Here is a 23,302-nt window from a genome sequence, read left to right as displayed (position 1 = left end):
ATGTCTCAGAGCAAGATGTATTGGCCCTTTTAAGTTCAAACAACATTGGGCCAATTTTTAAGTGGCAGTTTATAATTCCAGTCCAGTTAGCTTTTATTGTTCTAAGTAGCACAGCTCAGTAGAGGGCTGGTTATGCCTGACTTTGAATTACTTGGGACAATGAACACACATCTTTTTTCTTTTTTTTCCTAACAGTGAAAAATTTAATGTACATTTTTGGTTCTCTGTTTTGCTACTGGAAATTTGTGTTTTTCTCCTCTTGACCTTTTGTAGTTAAGGGAAATTTGATTCTTAAAACAATGATATAAGAGAATATTTAATAATCTGAATTATGTTTATATTTTGCCATGGTATAAAATCTTGTTCCAAAGTCCAGATTGAAAAATGGTGTGTGTTTTTACATATGTATGTTTATATATGCACATGCATATTCATATATGTGTTCATGTTTGTATACATGTGCATGCATATATGTGTGTATTTCATCATACATGTACCCAGAATAAATACTAAAATTTGGTCACTACTGGGAAGAGAATGACTTTTAGTTTTTCTTTATGCTTGTTAGAATTTCCTAAATTTTCTCTAAAGCCCAGGGCTTTTTCTAGATCAGAAAATACTTCATCTGGGAATAGTGGCAGGTTCCTATAGTCCAATCTGCTCAGGAGAATGAGACAAAAGAATCAAGTGAGCCCAGGAGTTTGGGCTAGCCTGGGCAGCACAATGAGAATCTACCACTTAAACAATTATTTTAATGAATGTGAAGGAACAATAATGCATTTTATTTTGGAGCACAGAGAGACATCAGGTCTTCTAGACCAAGATTTGCTTCCAGGGTACATTCTGGCTCTGTAAGCCATTGGGGATGTCATTGAAGGACTTGTGGAGTTGTATGAGCTAGAGCAGAACACTGCAGGGGGGAAGGTATCTGCAGCTCACAGGGAACCACTGACCATTTAGGTACTGGATCAGAGGCTGGTGCCACTGGCCATGGGATTGGTCTTGTTAGAACATGTCCAGGAGCTCACCTAATTAGGTTCCTTTGCAACCGGAAGCAGCTCACTTCTGTCCAGGTTGCCCCTTCTGGAATTTCCCTTCCACAACTCAGAGATAGACCTGGTCCCAGAATTCTGTCATAGGTTTCATTGACTTAATAGTGTCTTTGCAAAGGGAAAAGATCTGGGATGAAGTTAATCTAGATAGCTGTATTGAAGTCACAGATACCTTCAGACATCAGTAAGTCTCCCCTCTGGTGGTTGTTCTGCCCTCTTTTCCTTCTTCCGAATCCTTTGGCATGTCTGGGAATCATTCCACATGTTCCTGAGCCATGAGCCATTTGTCCTGCTGCCCCTCCCTATTTAGCTGTTAGGCCTCCAGACCCTACCTGTTTATTCCCAATATGCTCCCCCCCCCTCCCCCCCGCCCCAGCCCCATCTTGTGAGTCTGTGGTGGAAGGCAGAATTTGCCTTCAGGACAGATGTTGCACTTCCAGATCTTGCCTTTCTTAGGCTTTCTCAAAGAGATATCCTCTTGGCTTGGCCAATTGTGTAGGACTTCATAGCAGGTGGGAGCACTGTTCTTGCCTGCCCAGCATGGCTGACACCAAGTGGAGGAGGTACTTACCATCCAACACTGGGCAGGGAGGTGCTAGAAGGGATTGTGGGGGCTTTTGTTTTGGAGCAGGAAGTCCTACTTTCCCATATCTGTCCCCAGGCTCCACTTTTGTACTGGGGCTTGAACTCAGGGCCTGGGCATCATCTGTTAACTTTTTCACTTGAGCCATATCTCCATTTCTTGCCTTCTGCTGCTTAATTGGAGATAAGAGACTCTCAGATTTGTTTGCCTAGGCTAGTTTTGAACCCTGATCCTCAGATCTCAGCCTCCTAAGTAGTTAGGATTACAGATATGAGCCACTGTTGCCTTGCAAACCTAGCCTTTTTGTAACAAAGACAAGAAGCGACACCTCAGTCTTCAGACATGAACTTGTCTTTTGCTTCTTTGGTATTGTCTCCATTGTTTACAACCTAAAATACAAGAAACCTCATAAACCCAAGAAACATCATTGGGATTGCAGTGTCACTTAAACCTTTTAGCACTGCATTTTCCTTTTTATTTCTGTGGCCCTGGGCAGAAGAGAGACCACGGTGGAACGTAGTACCATGTACAAATCCAAGTAATCAGTAAACCTCCTGCTGGTAGCAACTGTTTCCATTCAGGTCATATTTTGATTCCTGGAGACTGACCTGTAGAAAAGGAGAAGAAATGGGAGATAAAAATAGAGGCCTGGATGAGGTAGATAGGCTGAGGGAAGACGAGAATGTTTTGGTGTGGGGAATTTATTTTCTCTTGGTTCCCTGTGGTGGTCACATTTCCCATTTCTTTGTAAGAGCATTTATCCTCCTCTAAAGAGATGTTTCATTTGATATAAAGAAAACATGGTTTCTAGCATGACAGTTCATTGTGTTGGGTTTTTTCCCCCTCTACTTTCTGGTCTTAAATTCCTTTGCCTTCCCTCTATGTGTTTAGAAAAGCACCATCTGTATCCTTGGGTGCCCAGATGCAACTAGGGGTCAGGTGTATCCCTGCCCTTTACCTTATTGGGCATCAACAGTTGACAGAGACTTAGGTACCAAGGACTGAGTTGTCATCGGACAGACAAAAGTGTTATTTTTCAAAATTGAGCCTTCGCCATTATCTTGGGCTGAGCATTAGGGGTATGGATGGTACAGTGTAGACTCCTAAGCCTCACTGGAAGGTTCTGAGTTACTTGCTACAGAGTGGGGCTCATGAAAGGGGGTTTTCCCAGCTCCCACTATGATGTGAAAATGGGTAGGTGTTATACCATGTGTGTGGAGATGCAGAGTCCAGATGATTATACCTTGTTTTTTGGACTTGGACAAAATGGTAGGGCAGAATCACTTTATTGAGGAGTGAGATGAAGGACAAGGCTTGTCAGTTCTGAAATGGACATTTTGTCCATCCCTTCTTTGGCCTGCTAATTTGTATGCAGAGAGTTAAGCGAAGGGCTCCCATCTTCTCAGGGAGATTGAGAGCCCTTTGCAAAGCTCTTACAAGCACAGTTGATCTCCAGAATGCCCTTTCTCCTGAGAGTATTCCACAGTGTGGAATGTACATTCAGGGTGGGCTACGAAGAAGTGAGAGGCAGCCTAGGATCCCACCCATACTTATTTTTTAGATGGCAGTTGTAGTTCATAAGAGTTCATGCTCATAAGATGTGGTTGTTTGTTCTTTGGAGCCAGCCTGGTAGGTGGATTGTTAATATTATCGGACATTTTGGCTCTAACGCCTGAGAGTAGAAATTGCTTTACCTTGCTAGTTGAAATGAGGAACATTTTAGTGGGTGGTTGGCTTAATGGATGAGCAAAAACTTTAGCTAATAGTGAAGCCATCTGATGTACATTTAATTTTCCTCAATTATGCAGATCTATTTGTATCTGTGTTGTCGCTAAGCAATTGCTTATTCATAAGCATTTAAGGTAAGGCTTGGATGACTTTGGATGCCTGGAAAAGCATGTACTGACTGAGAAGACAAGGAAATCAAATCAGCTTCCTTACCCAAGCCGCTTCTGACCCTTTAATAATCATGTGGTTTGTGGTTGTTAGAGTGATAAATGGAAGTATCCATTAGAGTTAGGAAGGTTGTAAATAAGTTTATGATCGTATTTCTCCAGCTCCAGATGTCTCTCCGCCTAAAGGTCAGTTACTAAGCACAATAAATACATTAGTTACCTTCCCTTGAAGTTTCCTTGGTCTCCCATGAAGTTCCCCCCTCCCCCCAATCAGGACACTGCATGTCCCCTGCTGCGCATTCTTAGTATTCAGGCAGATGCAAGAGTGTGACTCTTTGCTGGGCACTGGTGGCTCATTCCTGTAATCTCGGCTACTTAGGAGGCTGAGATATCTGAAGACCACATATCAAAACCATCCCAGGCAGACAAATCCATGGGACTGTTATTTCTAGTTAATCAGCAAAAAGCAGGAAGTGAAGGTGTGACTCAAGAGCATCACCCCCAGTGCTTGTTCATGCCCCCCACCCCCAAGAGTGTAGCTCTGACTAAAGTGCAATCAGTGTGCCTGCTTCTCCCCACTGTCCGTAATACTCGGGCTTTAGACTGGGCACAGCCAGGGTGTGGGATAAAATACAGTTTGTGTAGTTCTCCCTCAAAAAAGTGAGTATTTATTAGTATAAGTTTAGCTTGTGCAATATTGAGTATACACTTATATAATAACATTTTAAAACTGAAATTCATATAAAACCGGGCACCTTTTTATTTGCTCCATTTGTCATCTCTAGCAGAGGACCGAAGATTCTTTTCTATCTTGGGCACTGTTTACCAAACTACCAGGTTGCTTAGAACTGAGGGGAGAAAAGAAGACTGGCAATGGAAATGATACCTTACCGCCTCCTCTGCTTTTGAAGGGAGTGATGTTTCAATATTGAAAGAGAAAATGATCTTTTGGGACCATACCGTAGAGCATCATAAGAAAAGAGATAATACTTGAAAATAGACACTAGACGGTCTTGAGAAATCTCAGAAAGGAATAATAATTTAAAAAAATAAAAAGAATTGAGGCTGAAACTCCCACTTGGCCACATCTGTCTGATGCATAATAATACCTGCTGCTCTAGCCAGGACTCATTAGTCACAGCCAAACCCAAGTGGATCACAGGAAAATTGCCCGTCTGTAAGGAATTAACTAATCATATGGTCATTCATTACTTCATTTGGGCCAAGGGCAGTTTTGTCAAATGATATATGCCTGAAATTCTGAAAAATGTTCAACTTCACTTTAGTACAAGCAATACCAATAAATAGATTTATTTCTACATGAGAATACCCAGGGCTGGCTGGAAAAATTGTCATTGAGACTTTCAAAATGCTGCTCCAGGGGGAAGGTCAATGCCACAGTCTTTCTGGAAGGTAGTTAGATAAATGTACTGAGTCTCTCTGCTCTACAGTTCAACCTCTGAGAACTTGATTCAGATTTCTGATTGATTGTCCAAGTTTAAAGTGTTGGCAGTGATATTTATAAAAAAAAAACAATTAAGAAGCAGCCTGAATATCTGATGCTATGGGAATGTAGGAAAACATTTGTATGTCTTAAATTCCTAAAAAGATACTTAATCAGATGGAGAAATGTTCATATTGTTTTTAGCAGGAACAAAAACACAATCTACTCTTGTATAATATGATCTGTCAGCAGTGCCAAACCACAGGAGAAAGTGTGGAAGGAAACACTCCAACCTCTAACGAGTATTGCTTTTGAGGTAGTGTGATTCTGGGTGGCTTGTACTTTCTTCTAAGGCTCCCAGGGTTGTTTTAATGCTCATTAATGGTCTTTTGACCAGGAACAAGGTTGTTGGTCAGGATGCTGAGTGTGGCTAAGAATTAACTTCTTTTGTGTTTTTCACACAAAAAACCCCCAAGAAACAAACAACAAAAAATAAAAACAAAACAAAACACACACACACACACACAACGAAACAGGAGGATCACAGTTCAGGCTTTCCTGGAAAAAAAGTTGAGACTGGAGCTTACTCTATGGGCCAAAATTCATTTGAAGAGGCAGTGCAAAGTGGGAAGAGTGAAAGGGAGAAAATAAGGGAAGTTTCTCTTGTTGATCTTAAATTCATAGACTTAGCTTTGCATTTCTGAGATGCACACAGAATACAGCTCCACTGGTATTCCATTTTAGGAAACCAATTTATAGCCAGCATTTAGTGATAACCAAGGGCCTGAAAGACTTCAGGATCTTTGTGTGATGCTTGTTCTTAGCATAGAAAGAGCCCTTCCCCAGGTGCTGGGCTCCCTTTCTTGGGAGCCATGATGCACACAGGTCCGGGACAGCCAACTGTCATAGAGGAGCCCTTTCTCAGGGTGGGTGCCCATTCTTGGTGGGAGAGAGCAGAAATAGTATGCCCCCAAGTGGCAAGAGTTGGGCACTGCGCCTTTCAGCACCTGGGAAAGAAAAAAAAAGACTATAATTGAGTTAAAACAGACATGGTTTTGTAAATAATAGACAGCAGAACTCAGCAACAACAACAAAAGGCCCAACATGATTAAAAATGAGATTCAGATGCAAAAATAAAAAAAATATTTTCATAGTTTTTTTTTTTTTTTTGCCAGTCCTGGGCTTGAACCTAGGGCTTAGGCACTGTCCTTGAGCTTCTTTTTGCTCAAGGCCTAGCACTCTACCCCTTGAGCCACAGCACTACTTCCAGCATGTTTTGTTTATGTGGTGCACGCTAGGCAAGCATTCTACCACTAAGCCACATTCCCAGCCCAACATGTTCATAGTTTAAAGCAAAACTGTAGAATATAAAACTACAACATGAATTATGCTTCCTATGATCCTGGTGCTGTGCCAAGGGTTTCTGTATTTCTCTAGTTCTCAGTGTAGCCTTACTAAGTAGATGGCTAATGAAGCCCATTTCACATCAAGGAAACTGAGGCACAGCCAGCATTTGCTTTGATGCAGCCTTCTGGTTAATGACTGACTGATGGAGCTGTTGCTCCAAGGTGGGGCCCCTCACCACCACACAGCACCCACCTTATAATTGCAGAATATCAGTGTACATGACTCGGGCAAGGGCTAGGGACAAAGGAAAGCAATCATGTTATATGTGGTAGGACCGCTTGCTTTTATTTGAAGGTCTTCTTTAAAATTACATATATGTTTACAGCCCAACCAAAGGGAAATGGTATGAGAACTCTGGATGGGCTATAGAAAGCCCAGGCATATTAGTTCCCTAGGTTGAGGTCTTCTACTGGGATGAACAGAATTGCCCTGGCTCCACCTTGGGTTCACATGTGACTGGTGAGACCCAGTATCTATAGGCCTTGGTTTCGACCCAGTATTTATAGGCCTTGGTTTCTATAGGTGAAGGTTGATACTAAACAAGTATAATTATCCCACATTCAAATTCAACATTAATTATATGAGGGAAGTCATTCTAATCCCATATAGGACTAGAGAACCAGAATCAAATTCGAAAACTTTTTTTGGTGGTATTGGAACTCAGGGCTTTGCACTTGCTAAGCAGGCAGTCTACCACCTGAGCCATTTCTCCAACCCTTTTGCTGTGGTTATTTTTAAATAATCTTTTACCTAGGACATCCAGGACTTCGAGCCTCCTATTTATGCTTCCCACATAGCTGGAATGATAGGTGCAAACTATCACCTCCAGCTTTTTATTGGTTGAAATGGGTTGCAAACTTTTTGTCCAAACTTGCCTTAAACTTACATCCTCCCCATCTTGGCCTCCTGAATAGCTGGGATTACAGTTAAGAGCTATTACATTTGGCTCAAAACCAATTCTTAGCACAATCTGCAAAAATATAAGTAAATGGATCCACCTTCTCTCCTTTTGATGTTGTATGTGTATTCTCCTTTTGATGTTGTATGTGTATGTTTGCTATATAGACACTCTATGTTGTTGGCTGCTTTTCATGTTAGGTTTTATAACAGGCCTAGAAAGAATCTTTTCTCCAGGGACTTGAAGTTGGCTGCTGTTAGCAGATGAGAATTTGCCTGCTGGTGCTAATCCAGTCACATCATCTGCAGTGATATCTTGAGGGTATTATTCAAGCTCTCTTGTGGCTGGTGATCTGTTAATTAGCATTGAGGAATTCATTTGAGGTCTGAGAGGGGCCCGTTGGACTTACCCCGTCATCACGCCTTGGCACTGCAGATATTCCGTTGGGTGTCCTCATGCAACCAGGCCAATGGGCCGTGAAAGTGAAGGTTAGCTTGGTGTTTACTTCCCAAGGTGATCTCTTGAATCCATAAGGACTGCTAACTGTCTATGCAGTTTCTTTTTCCCTAGAGTCGGGATAGTGGCTTCGCTGTGCTTTCAGAAATGGTTTGAAGACAGATTAAAGTCCAGGAAGAGCAGACCTCAGGGCTGCCCAGATGCATCACCCACAGCAGGGCCTAGGCTCATGCCAGCCAGGCCAAGCCAGGTGTCTTCTGCAGTGCTGGGACAACAATGCCATTTACGATTTGAGGGAGGAAGAAGGAAACCAGGATAAGGACTCTGGGTGGTTCTGTGGAAAGAGGGGGCTAGGAACATCCTGGTTCTGTAGTGGTGGTCACTTACATGTGTAGCCATGCAGTGCCTCTCCAGGAAGGATAGAGTGGGGTGGGCAAAGGCCCTTCTTTGTGTGGATTCCTAGATACTTGATTCTAAAGGACACACACACACACACACATTTTAACAATGGGCAAAAAAATATTCTTTCTTTGCTTCCTTAAAAAAACTATAACCCTGTGTTGATAATTGTTTTCTATTTAGAGCTATCTTAATTTGAGATTACTTCTACACTTTTTACTTCTTACTTCAGATCGATCCACAGTGGGAGTGGAAAACATGAGACTCCCACTCCGCCTCTCCCTCCTTTGTGCCATGTCGTCAGAGCTCCCAGCTCTCTCTGTGTAACCTTCTCACTGTTTTGGCCACTCCCACGTAGGCTTTTAGCTAAGCAATGGGTCCAATGAACACCCAAACACCACTCTACTCCACTTAACCCCAGTTCCAGTCAGCCACAAGACCCTGGCCGACAGAGTGGCCTCTTAGAGCCCCTCCGCTGACCCTGACCACCAATGGACTGGCAGCAGCATGGCTCTGGGGAAAGTTACTCTACCGCTCTGTTCTTTCATTTCCTCATTTATAAAAGGAGATGGAGTCAACCCTTCGTAGGCCTTTTGTAAAGATTGAAAAGAATTAGGGCTAAGTTCTCAAGGTCACCTTGAATCAGCCAGTCTCGCTGATGGCTGTGTCCACTTCTGGTTTCGACCTTGACCATGTCATCCTCAGATGTGCTTGCTATTCCTCTGTGCCAAGCCCTACTGTGAAAATGCCAAGGCCTTTCCCGTTTCAGGAAATCCCTTGAGATTCTTGTCACTCCCCTGGCACAGGCCTACTCCACAGCATGCCTGACGCAGTGGCTCTTGCTCCTGGGCCACCCTTTTGCCAGTGCATCCCTGTTTCCCTTGTTAATCAGCCTTAGCAGAAGAGACTGGAAGATCAGTTGCTCCGGAAGCCTCTACATTGAGCTATCTATAATGATTTATTTGGACTAATCTCTCTCATTGTGGACTCATTAGTGGCTGTTACCAAATGGTGACTTATTTAACTTTAACTAATGCAAGACAGGCGTTTGCACCCTCCAGTTTACTGCTAGGGGAGAGCTCTGAGTTTTCACATGTTGGGATCCGATGCACATCTCAGCTTCAGTTATTAACTCTTCAGGCCTCCTCATGTGTCTGTTGCATCCCAAGGGGACTGGCTCTGCTTACCTACCTCCTGGCCCTGGGGTTTCTGATAATCACCCGTAGGACTTCAGGGTCAGACACTCATTGCTGGCCTTGGGGAAAATAAGTGCTTGTTAGAGAGCGTGTGTTTCCTGCCTCTTAGATGTGAAGGAATTTATTTATGCCTTCCTTTCTGTGGTCTCTTAAATGATACAATCCACATAGGAAAAGCCTCAGGCCTGGCATGCGTGCTCTGAGGGAACCAGTAGCATTTATCACTGGTCCAGGGGAAAGCTGAGCACCCCGCCCCCTGCCCGCGCCACAGCAGCTGCTGTGGCTGCTCCGCTCAGGTCTCTAGACCTCAGGCTGTTCAGAGCAGGTTCTGACCAGGTTCTGACCTGCCTCTGGAGCCAGAAATTGTCACCAGATATTGTCAGCTTAAAATGTACGGCTCTCCCCCTCATCTCTCCCTTTCTCACTTTTCTTTCCCCCCTTCCCCTCTCTTGCCTTCTTCTCTCCCTCCTTCCTTTCCTCTTTCCTTTCTTTTCTCTGCTGGAGATGGAACCCAGAGCCCTGGACATGCTGGGTCCAGGCTCAACCTCAGAGCCACGCCCTCCAGACAGGACCACAGAGAAGCAGCTGTTGGCAGGATTTAGGGAGGACAAAGTCTGCTTGCCCTGTAGTACTTTCTCACTCTTCAAGCTATATTTGCTTGATTTGCATGAACAAACACAAAGTGACTTTCAAAGGAGGAATTTCCTTCTTGTCATGTTTAGAATACAAAGTAGTTCAGATCTACCCCCTCCCACCCAGATTCATATATGGGGCTCCGGTTACACAGTGGGCAATTCCTTCAGCGCAGTTGCCTGAGGGTGAGGCCAGATGCCTGGGCCGGGCCTCTTGAGTCAGGAAGGATCAAGTTCTGGACTAGCTTGCACATGGCGTCATGGGGTGGCAGGTGGTCCAGGAACACTGAAGAGGGAAGGGGGAATGCTGTAAGGCTCTGCCCTTCTTGGTGAGATCTCAGTGTGAATGAAGGAAGCCCACCTCTGCTGGGAGGAGGGGTGGGGAGAATGATGAAAGGGGTGACATAGATCAAGATGCACTGCACTGAGAAACTGATTGGTTGAATGGTAGATTTTTCATACAACTACTTAGCGAAAATAAAAACGATCTTTTTAAAAGCCCTCCCCACCTCCATCCCACACTGTGAACCCCAGTCTGGATCCCAGCTACATGTCATTTGTCTCCATTAGGAATAAACATGACAATGGGATCCTGATCACATTTAGACCATCTGGCCCTAAGAAATAACACACTCCAATATAAATCCAAATGGGAATTTTTAAAAGGAGAATGAGCTCATGACACCCAGTGAACTGGGTGTGTGTGTGTGGGGGTATGTGAATACCTTTTAGCCTATGGATTGCAAGCTGTCTGTCTGTCTCTGTTTCTCTCTGGCTATATGGCTTCCCTTACTCCAGTCTGTCATAGCTACCCCTAATCACATGATTTATCAGGTTCAGCCCCACACCTGAGTCACCAGGTAATACAAGAGGGAATCTGATTGGCCACTGGCCTCTGAATTGGTTTCTGAACCTCTGGATGACTGGAGTAGGCTCACACATGTTATGGAGTTCCATGGGGCTCTGGGAGAGAAGGAATACATCCCTGTCATTAGCCATCAATACATCCAGCTGCATTCTCTTACTGAATCTTCACAACCCCCTGTGAAACAGGTCATGGTGTTGCTCTGGGTTTGAGTCAGGGAATTACTACACAGAGTGGTGAAACAACTTGTTTAGATGATCGAGTCAAGAAGTAAATCTGGCAGTCTGGCTCCCAGAATCTGTTTCCAGTCACTTCTCAGCATTCATTGTCTTACACAGTTTCTGTGTAATGTGGATGTTTGAGCATTTACTGCTGTGGTGTATGAACAGATAGTCGGGAGGTTCCCTGGTCTGGGTAGTTGGGAAATAGAGCCTTTCCTATCTTGACAGCTTTCCTCTCTCTCTGCACTGTTAGTGCATATCTGTAATCCTACCTACTCAGAAGGCTGAGATCTGAGATCACAGTTCAAAGCTAGCCCAGGCAGACAAATGAGAGAGACTTTCTCTTCAATTACCTAGCAAAAAGCCAGAAGTGGAGGTGTGGACCAAGTGGAAGAGCTCCAGCCTTGGCTTTTTCTAAAGCTAAGGAAATACACAAGACTCAATTCCCACTTGTGGCACATACACACAAAAAGCTTTGCTGTGTGGCTGCCGCTTGCCTTGGCCTCCAACCTGCACATTCTCAAGGCTTCTTTCCTGGTGTTTCTTTGTTCAGACAAGAACGAGAATGGCGAGGCATACCAGAGGAAGAAGGTGGCGACCGGCCTCCCAGAGGGCCCCGCTCCCCTGGCATCACCTCTAGGCAGCGTGGCCCAGCCTGGCAGCGGCAGCTGGAGGAGAATTGCTCTGCTCATCCTGGCAATCACCATCCACAATGTACCAGGTGAGGTCTTATGCTGAGCTCTCAGCTACCTGCTTGCAGGTAAAACCACTTGTCAGACAGCTTATCATTATCAGCCTGGAAAGGGTAAGGATAGTGGCAACATGGAGAGTTTTGGAGGGGAGTGAAGGTCGGGGTACAAACCGTTCTCGACTTCATGTTTTGGGCTATTCATTGTAGAGTGACCATGTCTCACTCACTCTAAACAGCTATTGAGGTTTCTACCCAGGAGTTCTTTTCTTTAGATATTTGGTACCAAATTATTTGGAGTATGATTTTATAACTTACTTGATTGCTGAGTTGGGGTGCCTTTTTTTTAAAATTGTAAAGGTGATATACAGAGGGGTGGTTACAGTTACATAAGTTAGTATATGAGTACATTTCTTTTTATAAAGTGTCTTTTCTGTTCCCTCAAGCTCTCCCAGTCCTTCCCTCCTGTCTCCACCCATGAGCTGTATTGTTTCCTTTCATCAGTGTCCAGTGAGTTCCTCTGCTACACTTTTTCACCCTTTTTCCCTCGAGTTCTATACCCTTCCCCCAGCCCTTCTGAAGATGTACACTAGAATACACCATACATAAGGGAAAGAAGATAGTATCCCCCCCCCCAAAAAAAAAACCTTAAAAAGGGCTGGGAAGGTGGCTCAGTGGTAGAGCGCTTGCCTTGCATTCCTGAGGCCCTGGGTTTGATTCCTCAGCACCACATAAGCAAAAAGAAAAAAGCCGGATGTGGTGCTGTGGCTCAAGTGGTAGAGCGCTAGCCTTGAGCTGAAGAGCTGAGGACAGCGCCTAGGCCCAGAGTTCAGGCCCCACGACCGGACCCCACCCCCCCCCCAAAAAAAAAAAACCTTAAAAAATTTTAAAAATACAAAGAGAAAAGAGGTCTCTTGTTCCATATCTTGGAGTTCCTTTTGATATGTATATTATATTATGTAAATATGAACAGGCACTTAGGCATTGAGCCTTTGTTTCTCTCCTAACCATATCTTTTGTTGATCTCACTGTGTGAATGTCTAGAATTCTGTATAATTTATCATATCTCAGTGTATTTTATGTATTTCCACACATCAAAGAGAACATGTGGCATTTGTGTCTCTGAGCATGGCTTACCTCACTTAACATAATTTGTTCTAGGTCCATCCATTTCCCTGCAGATGACATTATTTTATTCTTTCTAATGGCTATGTAAAATTACATTGTGTATAGGTACCACATTTTTCCGATCCATTCATCTATTGGGAAGTATTTGTGCTGTTTCCATATCTTGGCTATTGTGAATAGTACAGCAATGAACATGGATGTGCAGGCGTCTTTATCATATTCTGGCTCATGATGTTCAGGGTAGATGCCAGGAGTGGTATGGCTGAGTTGTAGGGAAGATTTATGTTTAGTTTTTAGGTGAATCTCTGGACTGCTGGCCAGAGTGGTGGTACTAGTTTACATTCCCACCAACAGTGCAGTAGAGTTCCTTTTTCCCCACATCCCTACCAACATTTGTTGTTGTTCAAATTCACAATGTTGGCCAATCTACCTGGGGTGAGATGGAATCTCAGACTTGTTTTGATTTGCATTTTCTTTATGGCCTAGAATGATGAGCATTTTTTCATGTATTTCTTTGCCATTTTTACCTCCTCTTCTGAGATATCTCTCCTTAGCTTCCTTGCCCATTTAGTGATTAGTTTGTTAGGTTTGGGAGGGGTTAGTTTCTTGAGCTCCTTGCATACACTGGATATAGGCCTTTGCCAGGTATATTGCTGGTAAAGATCTTCTCCCAGTTTGTTGGCTGTTTTTCTGGTTTAGTAACTGTGTCCTTAGCTGTGCAAAACTTTTTATTTTGATGTTTTCCCACTTGTCAAGTCTCCTATCTGTTGTGTCCCTGGACTCTTTTCAAGAAGTTTCTACCTATATCTGTAAGCTCTAATGTTTCTTGTACTCTCTCTTACAGTAGTTTCAAAGTTTCAGGTCTGATGTTGAGGTCTTTGATGTACTTTGAATTGATATTAGTGCATGGTGCCAAACAAGGATTCATTTTTAGTTTTCTGCATATGGATGGCCAGTTTTCTCAACACCAACTATTGAAGAGACTATTTCCCCCCCCCCCACTGTATGTCTTTGGCTTCTTTATCAAATATTAGATAACTAAGTGTATGGTTTTATTTCTGGGTCTTCTAATCTGTTCCATTGATTTCTATCTCTATTTTTGTGCCAATAACAAGCTGTTTTTGTTATTACAGCTTTGTAGTAGAGTTTAAGGTCTGGTATTTTGATACCATCTGCATTGTATTTTTGTTGTTGATTTGTTTTGCCTAGAACTGCTTGGGTTATTATAGGTCTTTTGTTGTTCCACATGAATTTTTGGATTGTTTTGTCTGTCTCAGTAAAGGGAACATATTAGAGTTTTGATGGGTATTATGCTGAAGTTTTATACAATTTTTGGTAGTATGGCCATTTTCTACTTATCCATGAACATGAAAGGTCTTTCTATTTTCTGGTATCCTCTGTGATTTCTTTCTTCAGATTTATATAGCTTTCACAATAAAGATCTTTTATGTGTTTGATTAGGCTTATTCCTAGGTATTTTTTGAGGCTATTGCAAATGAAGTTGTTTTCATGATTTCCCTTCCTACTTGTACATGGTTGGCATACAGAAAGGCTACTGATCTTTGTGGGTTAATTTTGTATGCTGCTACTTTGCCAAAGTGGTTGATCAGCTCTTGGAGGTTGGGGATGGAGTCTTTGGGGTCCTTTAGGTATATAAGATCATGTTGTCTGCAAATAGGGATAGTCTGACTTCTTCTGGCGCTCTATGTGAATCCCTTTTATGTCTTTTTCTTTCCTTATTGCTCTGGCTAGAAATTCCAGAACTATGCTGAAGAGAAGTGGAGATAGTGGGTATCCTTGCCTTTTTCCTGATTTTAGGGGAAATGGTTTAGTTTCTCCCCATTTAGTATAATATTGGTTGTTGGTCTGTCATATGTAGCCTTTATTATTTTAAGGAGTGTTCCTTCTATTCCTAGCTTCGTCAGTGCTTTTCAGATGAATGGATGTTGTATTTTGCCAAAGGCTTTTTTGCATCTGTTGAGATGATCATGTAATTCTTGTCTTTGGCTCTGGTGACATGGTACATTACATTTATTGATTTGCGTATGTCAAACTAGCCTTGCATCTGGGGGATGAAGCATACTAGGTCATAACGTTTGATTTTTTTTCTACTTGTTTTTGGATTCTTTTTAGTATTTTATTGAAGAGCTTTGCATCTGTGTTCATCAGAGAAATTAGTCTGTAGTTCTCTTTTTTTTTGTTGGATCCTTGCTTGGTTTTGTGATGAGTGTGACATTGGCTTCAATTAATGAGTTTGGAATTGATCCTTTTGTTTCTATTTCATGTAAAAGTTTGAGAAGTATTGGTGTTAGGTCATCTTTAAAAGTCTTAGAGAATTCAGCTGTGAACCAATCCAACCAAGTCTTTGTTGGAAGACTTTTGATTACTTCCTCAATCTCTGCCTGTTATTGGCCTGTTTACTTGCCTGTTTAACTGGTTTATATCTTCTTGGTTCAGCTTAGAAAGTTTGTATGTCTCAAGAAATTTGTTCATTTCTGCTAGGTTTTCCTTCCTTTTTGAGTACTGATTTTGAAAGTAGTCCTTTATAATCATTTGGATTTCTTGGATGTTTGTTGTAATATATCCTGTGGCATATCTTGTTTTATTGATTTGAATCTTGTCTCTTTTAACATCAGTCTCTCTAGTGGTCTGTCAGTTTCAATCTTTTTTTTTTTTCAAAGAACCAGCTTTTTGTTTCATTGATTTTATGTATTTTTCATGTTTTTTTAGTCTTTATTTCATTAATTTCGGCTCTAATTTTGCTCCCTCCATCTAGTAGTTTTGGGTTTGGTTTGTTCTTGGTTTTTTTTTTTTTTTAGCAATTGCAATTGCATCATGAGGTTATTTACTTGAGCTATTTGTTTTTTTTTTTATATGTATACTTAGTGCTGAGAGGAAAGTTTATAACCCTATAAACTTTCCTCTCAGCATTACTTTTGCTGAATCTCAGAAGTTCCATTATGATGTGTGTTCATTTTCATCGAATTGTAAGAACTTTCTAATTTCTTCCTATATTTCTTTCATGACCCATATGTTATTCATTAGTGAGTTATTCAGTCTCCATGAGTTGAGTGTTGTTGAGAACTAGTTTGATTCCACTGTGGTCAGATTCAATGCAAGGAGTTACCTCATTCCTCTTGTATTTGCTTAGGTTCTTTGTGTGTCCTATGGTATGGTCATTTCTGGAGAAGGCTGCATAGATTGCTGAGAAGAATGTGAATTAGGTCATTACAAGGTGAAGAATTCTGTAGATATCTGTTCAGTCCATTTGGGTTATAGTGTCACTTACTTCAGAGGCTTCTTTGCTTATCTTTTGTTTGGTTGGCCAGTCCTTTGGTGAGAATGGCATATTAAAATCTCCCACTATTATTGTGTTGGGATCTTTCATATTCTCTTAAGTCCAAAAGTGTCTCTTTAATGTAGTTAGGTGCTCCATTGTTTGGTGCATAAATATTGACCGCTGATCTCTTCATGGATCATTCCCTTTGTTAATATGTACTGATTTTAATGAAAAATCTTTTATCAGATACCAAAATAGCTACTTCAGCCTTCTTTTTTTTTTTTTTGCTGATCATGGGGCCTGTACTTTGGGCCTGAGTGCTGTTCCTCAGCTCTCCAGCTCAAGGCTAGCGCTCTACCACTTGAACCACAGTGCCACTTCTGACTTTTTTTTTCTGCTTATGTGGTGCTGAGGAATCCAACCCAGGGCCTCATGCATGCAAGGCAAGCACTCTACCACTGAGCCACCTTCCCAGCCCTACTTCAGCCTTCTTGTAGGGTGTACTTGCATGAAATCTTTTTCCATCCCTTCATTTGGCATGTGTTTTTATCTTTCACTGTGAGATAGTTCTCTTGGAGACAACAGATCAGTGGATCTTGTTTTGTGATATAATCTGCTGCTCTACTTTTGATTGGGGAATTGAGTCTGTTAATTTAAGATCATTATAGAGAAATGTGTCGTGTTTCTTGACATTTTCTTGATTTCCTGCATTTTGCTTCTTACTTCTTCCTGTGCTTACTAAACTAGTTTTAGTGATTTTTGCTTAATGTGCTTCCTTAACTTTGGTATCTTCAGATTGTATGCCTCCCTTTAGTATTCTTCATAATCCTGGTTTAGTGTTCATGAATTCTTTTAAATTTTGTCATGTAAGATTTTAGTTTCACCATTAACTGTAAATGATAGCTTCACTGGGTACACTAGTTTGGGTTGGCAGTTACTGATCTTCAGAACTTGAATTATACCACTCCAGGTTCTCTTTGCATTGAGAGTTTGTATGGAGAGATCTGCAGTGATTCTGATCTTTTTTCAATTGTAACATAGCTCCTTCTCTGATTTTGCTGTATTTAAAATTCCTTGTTTTTTAGTCCATAGTTTTCACTACAATGTATCTAGAAGTATTTCTTTTGGATGCTCTCTACTAGGGCTTCTGTATACCTCTGTCAGGTGGATGAGATTTTTCTCTTGAGATACAGGAAGTTTTCTGTTGTTATTTTGTTGAATAAGTTTTTAATGCCTTTAGTTTTGATTCTTCCCTCTCATCTATCCCAAGTATGAATAAATTTGGTCTTTTGGCTGAAACTGCCATTTCTTGGATTTGTTTTTGATATGTTCTGAGTCTTTTTTCCACTCCTATGAACTTTTGTTATCCTCAACTCCTGATACCCTATTTTCTATTTCATTTATTCTGTTAGTTATGCTTTCAACTGTGGTTGCAGTAGGGAAATTGAATCTTTTATGCTTCCAAGTCAGTTCTCAGTATGTTAATTTCATCTTTTAATGAGGTGTGTAGCATTCCTGTCTTTCTCTCCATATCTTTTTGGGCAGTCTATATATTCTTTGTCATTTCCTCTGTGCATTCTTCTATTAATTTTTGGATATCCTCTTTTATTTTGTCAGCTAATTCTCTCATCATTAATTTTATGGGTTTTTTGTCCTCCAGTGCTTCACCCTCACTAGGGTCCTTCTCTGGGTTATTTTTGGCTTTTGGCTTTGGCACATTGATTGTTCATGAATTTCATAGTCTTTCGTTGTGACTTATGCATTTGCGTTCAGGGAATGTTGAGGTTGTTCAGGTTGTGGTGGAGTGGTGGTGGAGTGTGATATATTGGATGGCTCTCTGTCAGACTTTGCATTTGGCACCTTTCAGCCCTGGATGGTGCAGATAGTGTAATATGTCCTGGTCAGTTGTTATGGCTCTGTGGTATGTGGGGAGGTCTGTTGTCGTGGCCCAGGTTTGGGCCCAGTGGCAGGTTCTTCTGTGGTGCACAGCACTGTAGTGTCTTGGCTCAGTTTTGTGTCTGGGGTAGGTGGATTCTCACTTGTCATAGTGGGGGGCTTGTTCTGGCCGAGATCTAGACTTGCTAATATTTCCAGAGTGGCATGGAGCAGCATTTCAACACCCACATCACCATGCTTCAATGGGAGGTGTCCCTACCCGGGTCCTGAATTGGGACAGCTGTGGGCTTCAGGTACATGCCTCCCACAGGGCAGTGTGAGGAGATTATCCCCACTCTGGTCCCTAAATGATGCCCTCTCCAGTCCCAGACTGACGTCTACTTCCCATGGAGTGAGGGTCTGCACTCTGGTCCCTGACTGATGTGCACTTGAGTCTGGACTAATGTCTACTTCCCACAAGATGAGGGTCTGCACTCTGTTCCACACTGGCTTGCTCTCAGGTCTTAGTCTGGCGTCTACCTTCCATGGCACAGGGCAGCTGGGTTCAGGCCTCTGGGTATGTGTGATCTTTGGAAGGGGAGGGCTCCCACAGGGCTGTGAGGGGAGAGTATCCCCACTGTCCTGTGGCATATCAGGTTTTTTTTTTGCCAGCAGCCAGGGCTGTGGAGAATGCAGAGTCCTAGTGCCCAACCAGTAATGATCTTAGTGGATGTTGGTATTTGTGGTTTTCTTGTTTGGGGTGGGGGTTGTATCTTGGTCATCTTCTGCAGGAAGCCGAAGGGGCCTGAGGAAGGGTTCTGGCCTGTTTGCCCTGTTCAAGTATGGTGTCCCTTCTTGGGCAGGAAGGAGGGGGCGGGGCCAAGCACTCAGGGTCGCCACCAGTGTTGGTCTCTTGTAGGAGGGCTATACTCATAGTTTCTGGCATTGGTTTTGAGCTGACTGGCAGCATTGTGAAGGTTTTCTGTGTCTGGATGCGATGGTTTGGGTTGCTGATCTGTGTCACAGTCTTGCTGGTCTGGTCCCAGCAGTTGTGGGGCCACTATCGTCCAGCTGATGTTTTGTTTTGTTTTGTTTTTTTAAATAATATTGAATTCGGCCTTGTTTGACCCTTATAGTTGACTTACCTGCTTGTTTTGTGGGGACATCTTTTTAAAACATCCTTACTGAATTTTTTCCTGCTTAGTGGGTATTGTGGAGAACTTTGTGTTATACGATTGAATTTAGATGTGTTTGTTTAAAAAAGAAACAAACCACCCATGCTTCTTTTAGAAGCAATTAGAAGATGTAGGTAAGCAGAAAAATAATAAGTAGAGGAGCATGCACTTCTCAGGGTACATTGTGAAATGCTAGCTCTGTCACTTACTAATGAGTTTGCTTTGGCAAATGGCTTGACTTCCTTAAACCCTGGTTTTCTCATTGATGAAACCACAGTAGTGGAACAGCTGGCTTAGTCTGAGAATTAAATTAAATGTGAACTATGCATACAGGTTTCAACACAGTGCTTGGGTCTTAGGAGCATTGAAAAATAGGGGCCATTGTGAGCGTGGTTAACTCAGCTGTCTGCCTCTCCAGCTATCATTTCCTCAGCCTCACATTCTTAGCCATTCCCATCCACCCCTTACAGCTCTGGAATCTGAGCTATCACCTTTCCCTTGGTAGCCAGAAGCTAGTGGCTCACGCCCACAATCCTAGCTACTCAGGAGGCTGAGATTTGAGATCACAGTTGAAAGCCAGCTGATGCAGGAAAGTCAGTGAGTCTCTTATCTCCAGTAAACCACCAGAAAACCAGAAGTGGTGCTATGGCTCTAGTGGTAGAATGTTCATCTTGAGCTGCAGAGCTCAGGGACAACACCCAGGCCCAGAGTTCAAGCCCTACAACCAACAACAAAAATAAAGAGTGTCTTTTGGTGATTGAGTTCACAGTGTCCTCCACCTTCTCTCTTCCCCCTCTCTCCCGTCTTCCCTTTTCCCCCCTCACTACCTCCCCATCTTCCTCCTTATCCTTTTCTCATCCTTTCACTCCCTCTCTCTCCCTTTCTACCTCTCCCACCCCTCCGTGCAACACTGGGTTTGAACCCAGGGTCTCAGCATCTTGCTTAGTATTTTTATTGAAAGGTGACACTCTACCACTTGAGCTTTTTGCTGATTAATTGGAGATAAAAGTCTCTCAGACTTATCTATTCAGGCTGTTTTCAAACTGTGATCCCTTTTGATTAGCTAGAATTCCAGACATGAGCATCTGGCACTCAACTTATTATGTCTCTTGTAGGAGGAGTAACATGGCTATTAAAAGCTTTCTAGAGTGGTGACATTGTCCTCTTAGTGTTCCTATAAATGCTAACATAGAGGCCAAAGGCTCTGCCAAGTAGACTTTAGTTCTCTATGACACTGGATATATATTTTTGCATGACAAGATATTTTTTGTCATCTTCAAAGGATAAAAATTCTAATCTGTATATATTCACATATAAATATTAAAGCAGCCCAAAACACTGTGTGCCCAATCTCTTTTTAAAATTTATTTGTAAAAGTTCTCCCTAAGTAGTTGTACAAAGGGGTTTTAATTTAACATGGAACTTTGAGAATAATGCATCTTTTAAAAATTATTTTTATTTGACAATGCTAAAAACAAGGGTTATAGTTACATAAGTCATGAAAAGAGTACATTTCTTTCCTTTTCTTTTTTTTTTTTTTGGTTGGTTGTGGGGCCTGAACTCTGGGCCTAGGCACTGTCCCTTAGCTCTTCAGCTCAAGGCTAGCACTCTACCACTTGAGCCACAGCGCCACTTCCGGCTTTTCTGCTTATGTGATGCTGGGGAATCAAACCCAGGGCCTCATGCATGCAAGGCACTCACTCTACCACTGAGCCAACTTCCCAGCCCCAAGAGTACTTTGGACAGTGTCACCCCTTCCCTTGCTGTCTCCCAGTTTTTCTTCCCTGTCTCCACTCACAAATTGTCTAGTTCATTTTCAACATAGTGTCTAGTGAGTACCACTGTTGTATTTGTTCACCCTTTGTCCCACCATTTCCATGCCCTCCTTACTCTCCCAAAGTCAGAGAAAACAAAAAGAAGAGACAACCAAAAACAGCAACAAAGAAAAAAAAAAGCACCTTGTTTCCATTTCCTGGAGTTCATTTCAGTAAATACTATTTTGTATGATCAGATGCCAATAGGCATTGTGCCTTTCTGTTCTTCCTAGAGCATCCTCCTTTGGTCTGCGTAGAGACTGTATAGTTGATTATGTCCCAGTTTATTCAGATCTAACTTCTATACATGGGAGAAAATGTGCCGGTTGTCTCTCTGGGCTAGGTTTACCTCACCATGATTTGTTCCAGGTCCATCCATTTCCCTACAAATGACATATTATTCTTTCTAATGGCTTTGCAAAATTTCATAATCTGTAGATATCACATTTTTTTTGATCCATTCATCTATTGTAGGGCATCTGGGCCATATCCACAACTTGGCTCTTGTGAATAATACAACAAGGAACAATGTGCAAGTGTCTTAATGGTATTCTGGCTTGTGGTATTCTGAGTAGATGCCCAGGAGTGGTATGGCTGGGTGGTAGGAAAAATCTATGCTTACTTTTGTTTAGGAACCTCCAGACTGCTGACCAGAGTGGTGGTACTAGTTTACATTCCCACCAACAGTGCAGTCCATCCCTGCCAACATTTGTTGTTATTCAAATTCACAATGTTGACCAATCTACCTGGGGTGAGATGGAATCTCAGACTTGTTTTGATTTGCATTTCCTTTATGGTCCAGAATGATAAACATTTTTTCATGTATTTCTTTGCCATTTTTACCTCCTCTTCTGAGAAATCCCTCCCTAGCTTCCTTGCCCATTTAGTGATTGGTTTATTAGGTTTGAGAGGGGTTAGTTTCTTGAGCTCCTTGTATACATTGGATATAGGCCTTTGCCAGGTATATTGCTGGTAAAGATCTTCTCCCAATCTGTTGGCTGTCTTTTGGTTTTAGTAACTACATCCTTTGCTCTACATCAAAATTTTTAGTTTGATATAATCTCATTTGCTATGTCTCCTATCAGCTGTGACCCTGGAACAGTGTTCAAAAAGTTTTTGCTTATACCTAGTTGAGTTCTAGTATTTTTTCCTTCTCCCTACAGTACATCTTGATCAGTGTCACCCCTTCCATTATTCTTTCCTCCCCACCTATCCCAACCCCACCTATCCCCTCATGAGCAGCATGGTTCTTCATTGTTTCAACCCTAGTTTTAGCCATTTTTATCTAGTGATCATACACAGTCTCATTTCCCCACAATTCCCACCAGCCTCCCTCTGTCTCCCATTTCCTTCCACCTCTGCACACTGTTTCCTTGCTTGGACCCCAGAACTTCACTGAGTGTGTTTTGAAATGAAGTAACCCCAGTGCATCCAGAGGACTGAAGTGGGTCTTTTCTGGGAGGAGGCTGGGGGTCACGTTCACCTCATTGTCTCATGAAGCCCATTGGAATACTGATGGCTCCATTGTCATTTCCAATCTGTGAAAGGCTTATTGTTGGGGAAGAGAGGTCAGTGATGTCATCTTTTCAGTCATTATGGTATTGTCCTACCATTCAAGACTGTTCTTTAACCAGTTAAAAAATAATAAAGACCTGACCAGTGGGCTCTGCACCAGGTTTGTTGAAGTATGTCACGATGACTCTTTGTTTCCCTGAAGAGCACAAAATTGTCCTAAGAGTTAGAATTCCCAGCAGCTGACTTGGAGCCCCAGCTCTCCTGCAGTGGACCCTTGCCACACATAGAACACCTGTGCTGCCCTTCCGTAGTCCAAGGGCACAGTTTGCTTCATTGCTTGGATCATTTGACATAGGGCCAAGCAGAGGCAGAGTCCACTCTACGTAGTGATTGCTGGCCCCACTAGGAGCTTGGAAGAAGGCCAGAAACACAAGGGTTACAGGAAGATTGCATCAGCATCATGGGCTCAGGGACTGCTTCTTCCCTACAAGGGGGCCCTCCACTGGGGCTTTGGAATTTTTAGGTCTCAAGTTCACGTACATCTTGCAATGAGGAAGTGACAGTCACTGATTGCTAGAAAACAGCCTGCTGGCCTAGATCCATAGGTTGGAAGGGAAGTTTCTTTCCTTAGCCTTGCCTTTTGTTATTTACATTTTAAGGGGTCTTCTAGGTACTTGCCTTCTCTCAGTACTAAAACAAATGGAGACTGGTGGTCTCCTGTCAGTAATGTTGCAGTAAGGTGAGATAGTCAACAAATAAAATAATGATAAGTGAATGCT

At 42.4% G+C, this 23,302-nt stretch overlaps 1 protein-coding gene across 6 annotated transcripts in view; it reads left to right on the top strand.

Annotated features, from left to right (window-relative positions):
• The window catches only part of Slc39a11 (solute carrier family 39 member 11), a 327,639-nt gene that overhangs the window by 201,451 nt on the left and 102,886 nt on the right, over positions 1-23,302 (top strand). For all 6 annotated transcript variants that reach the window (XM_069993185.1, XM_069993187.1, XM_069993188.1 and 3 more), the window contains one exon: positions 11,602-11,769. In XM_069993185.1, the coding sequence (XP_069849286.1) occupies positions 11,602-11,769 (168 nt within the window). The remainder of the gene's footprint in view (positions 1-11,601; positions 11,770-23,302) is intronic.

This window comes from Dipodomys merriami, unplaced genomic scaffold (genome assembly GCF_024711535.1).
Source record: "Dipodomys merriami isolate MVZ:Mamm:240054 unplaced genomic scaffold, mDipMer1.0.p SCAF_42, whole genome shotgun sequence".
Lineage (NCBI taxonomy): Eukaryota > Metazoa > Chordata > Mammalia > Rodentia > Heteromyidae > Dipodomys > Dipodomys merriami.
This window is presented reverse-complemented; position numbering and strand designations above follow the sequence as displayed.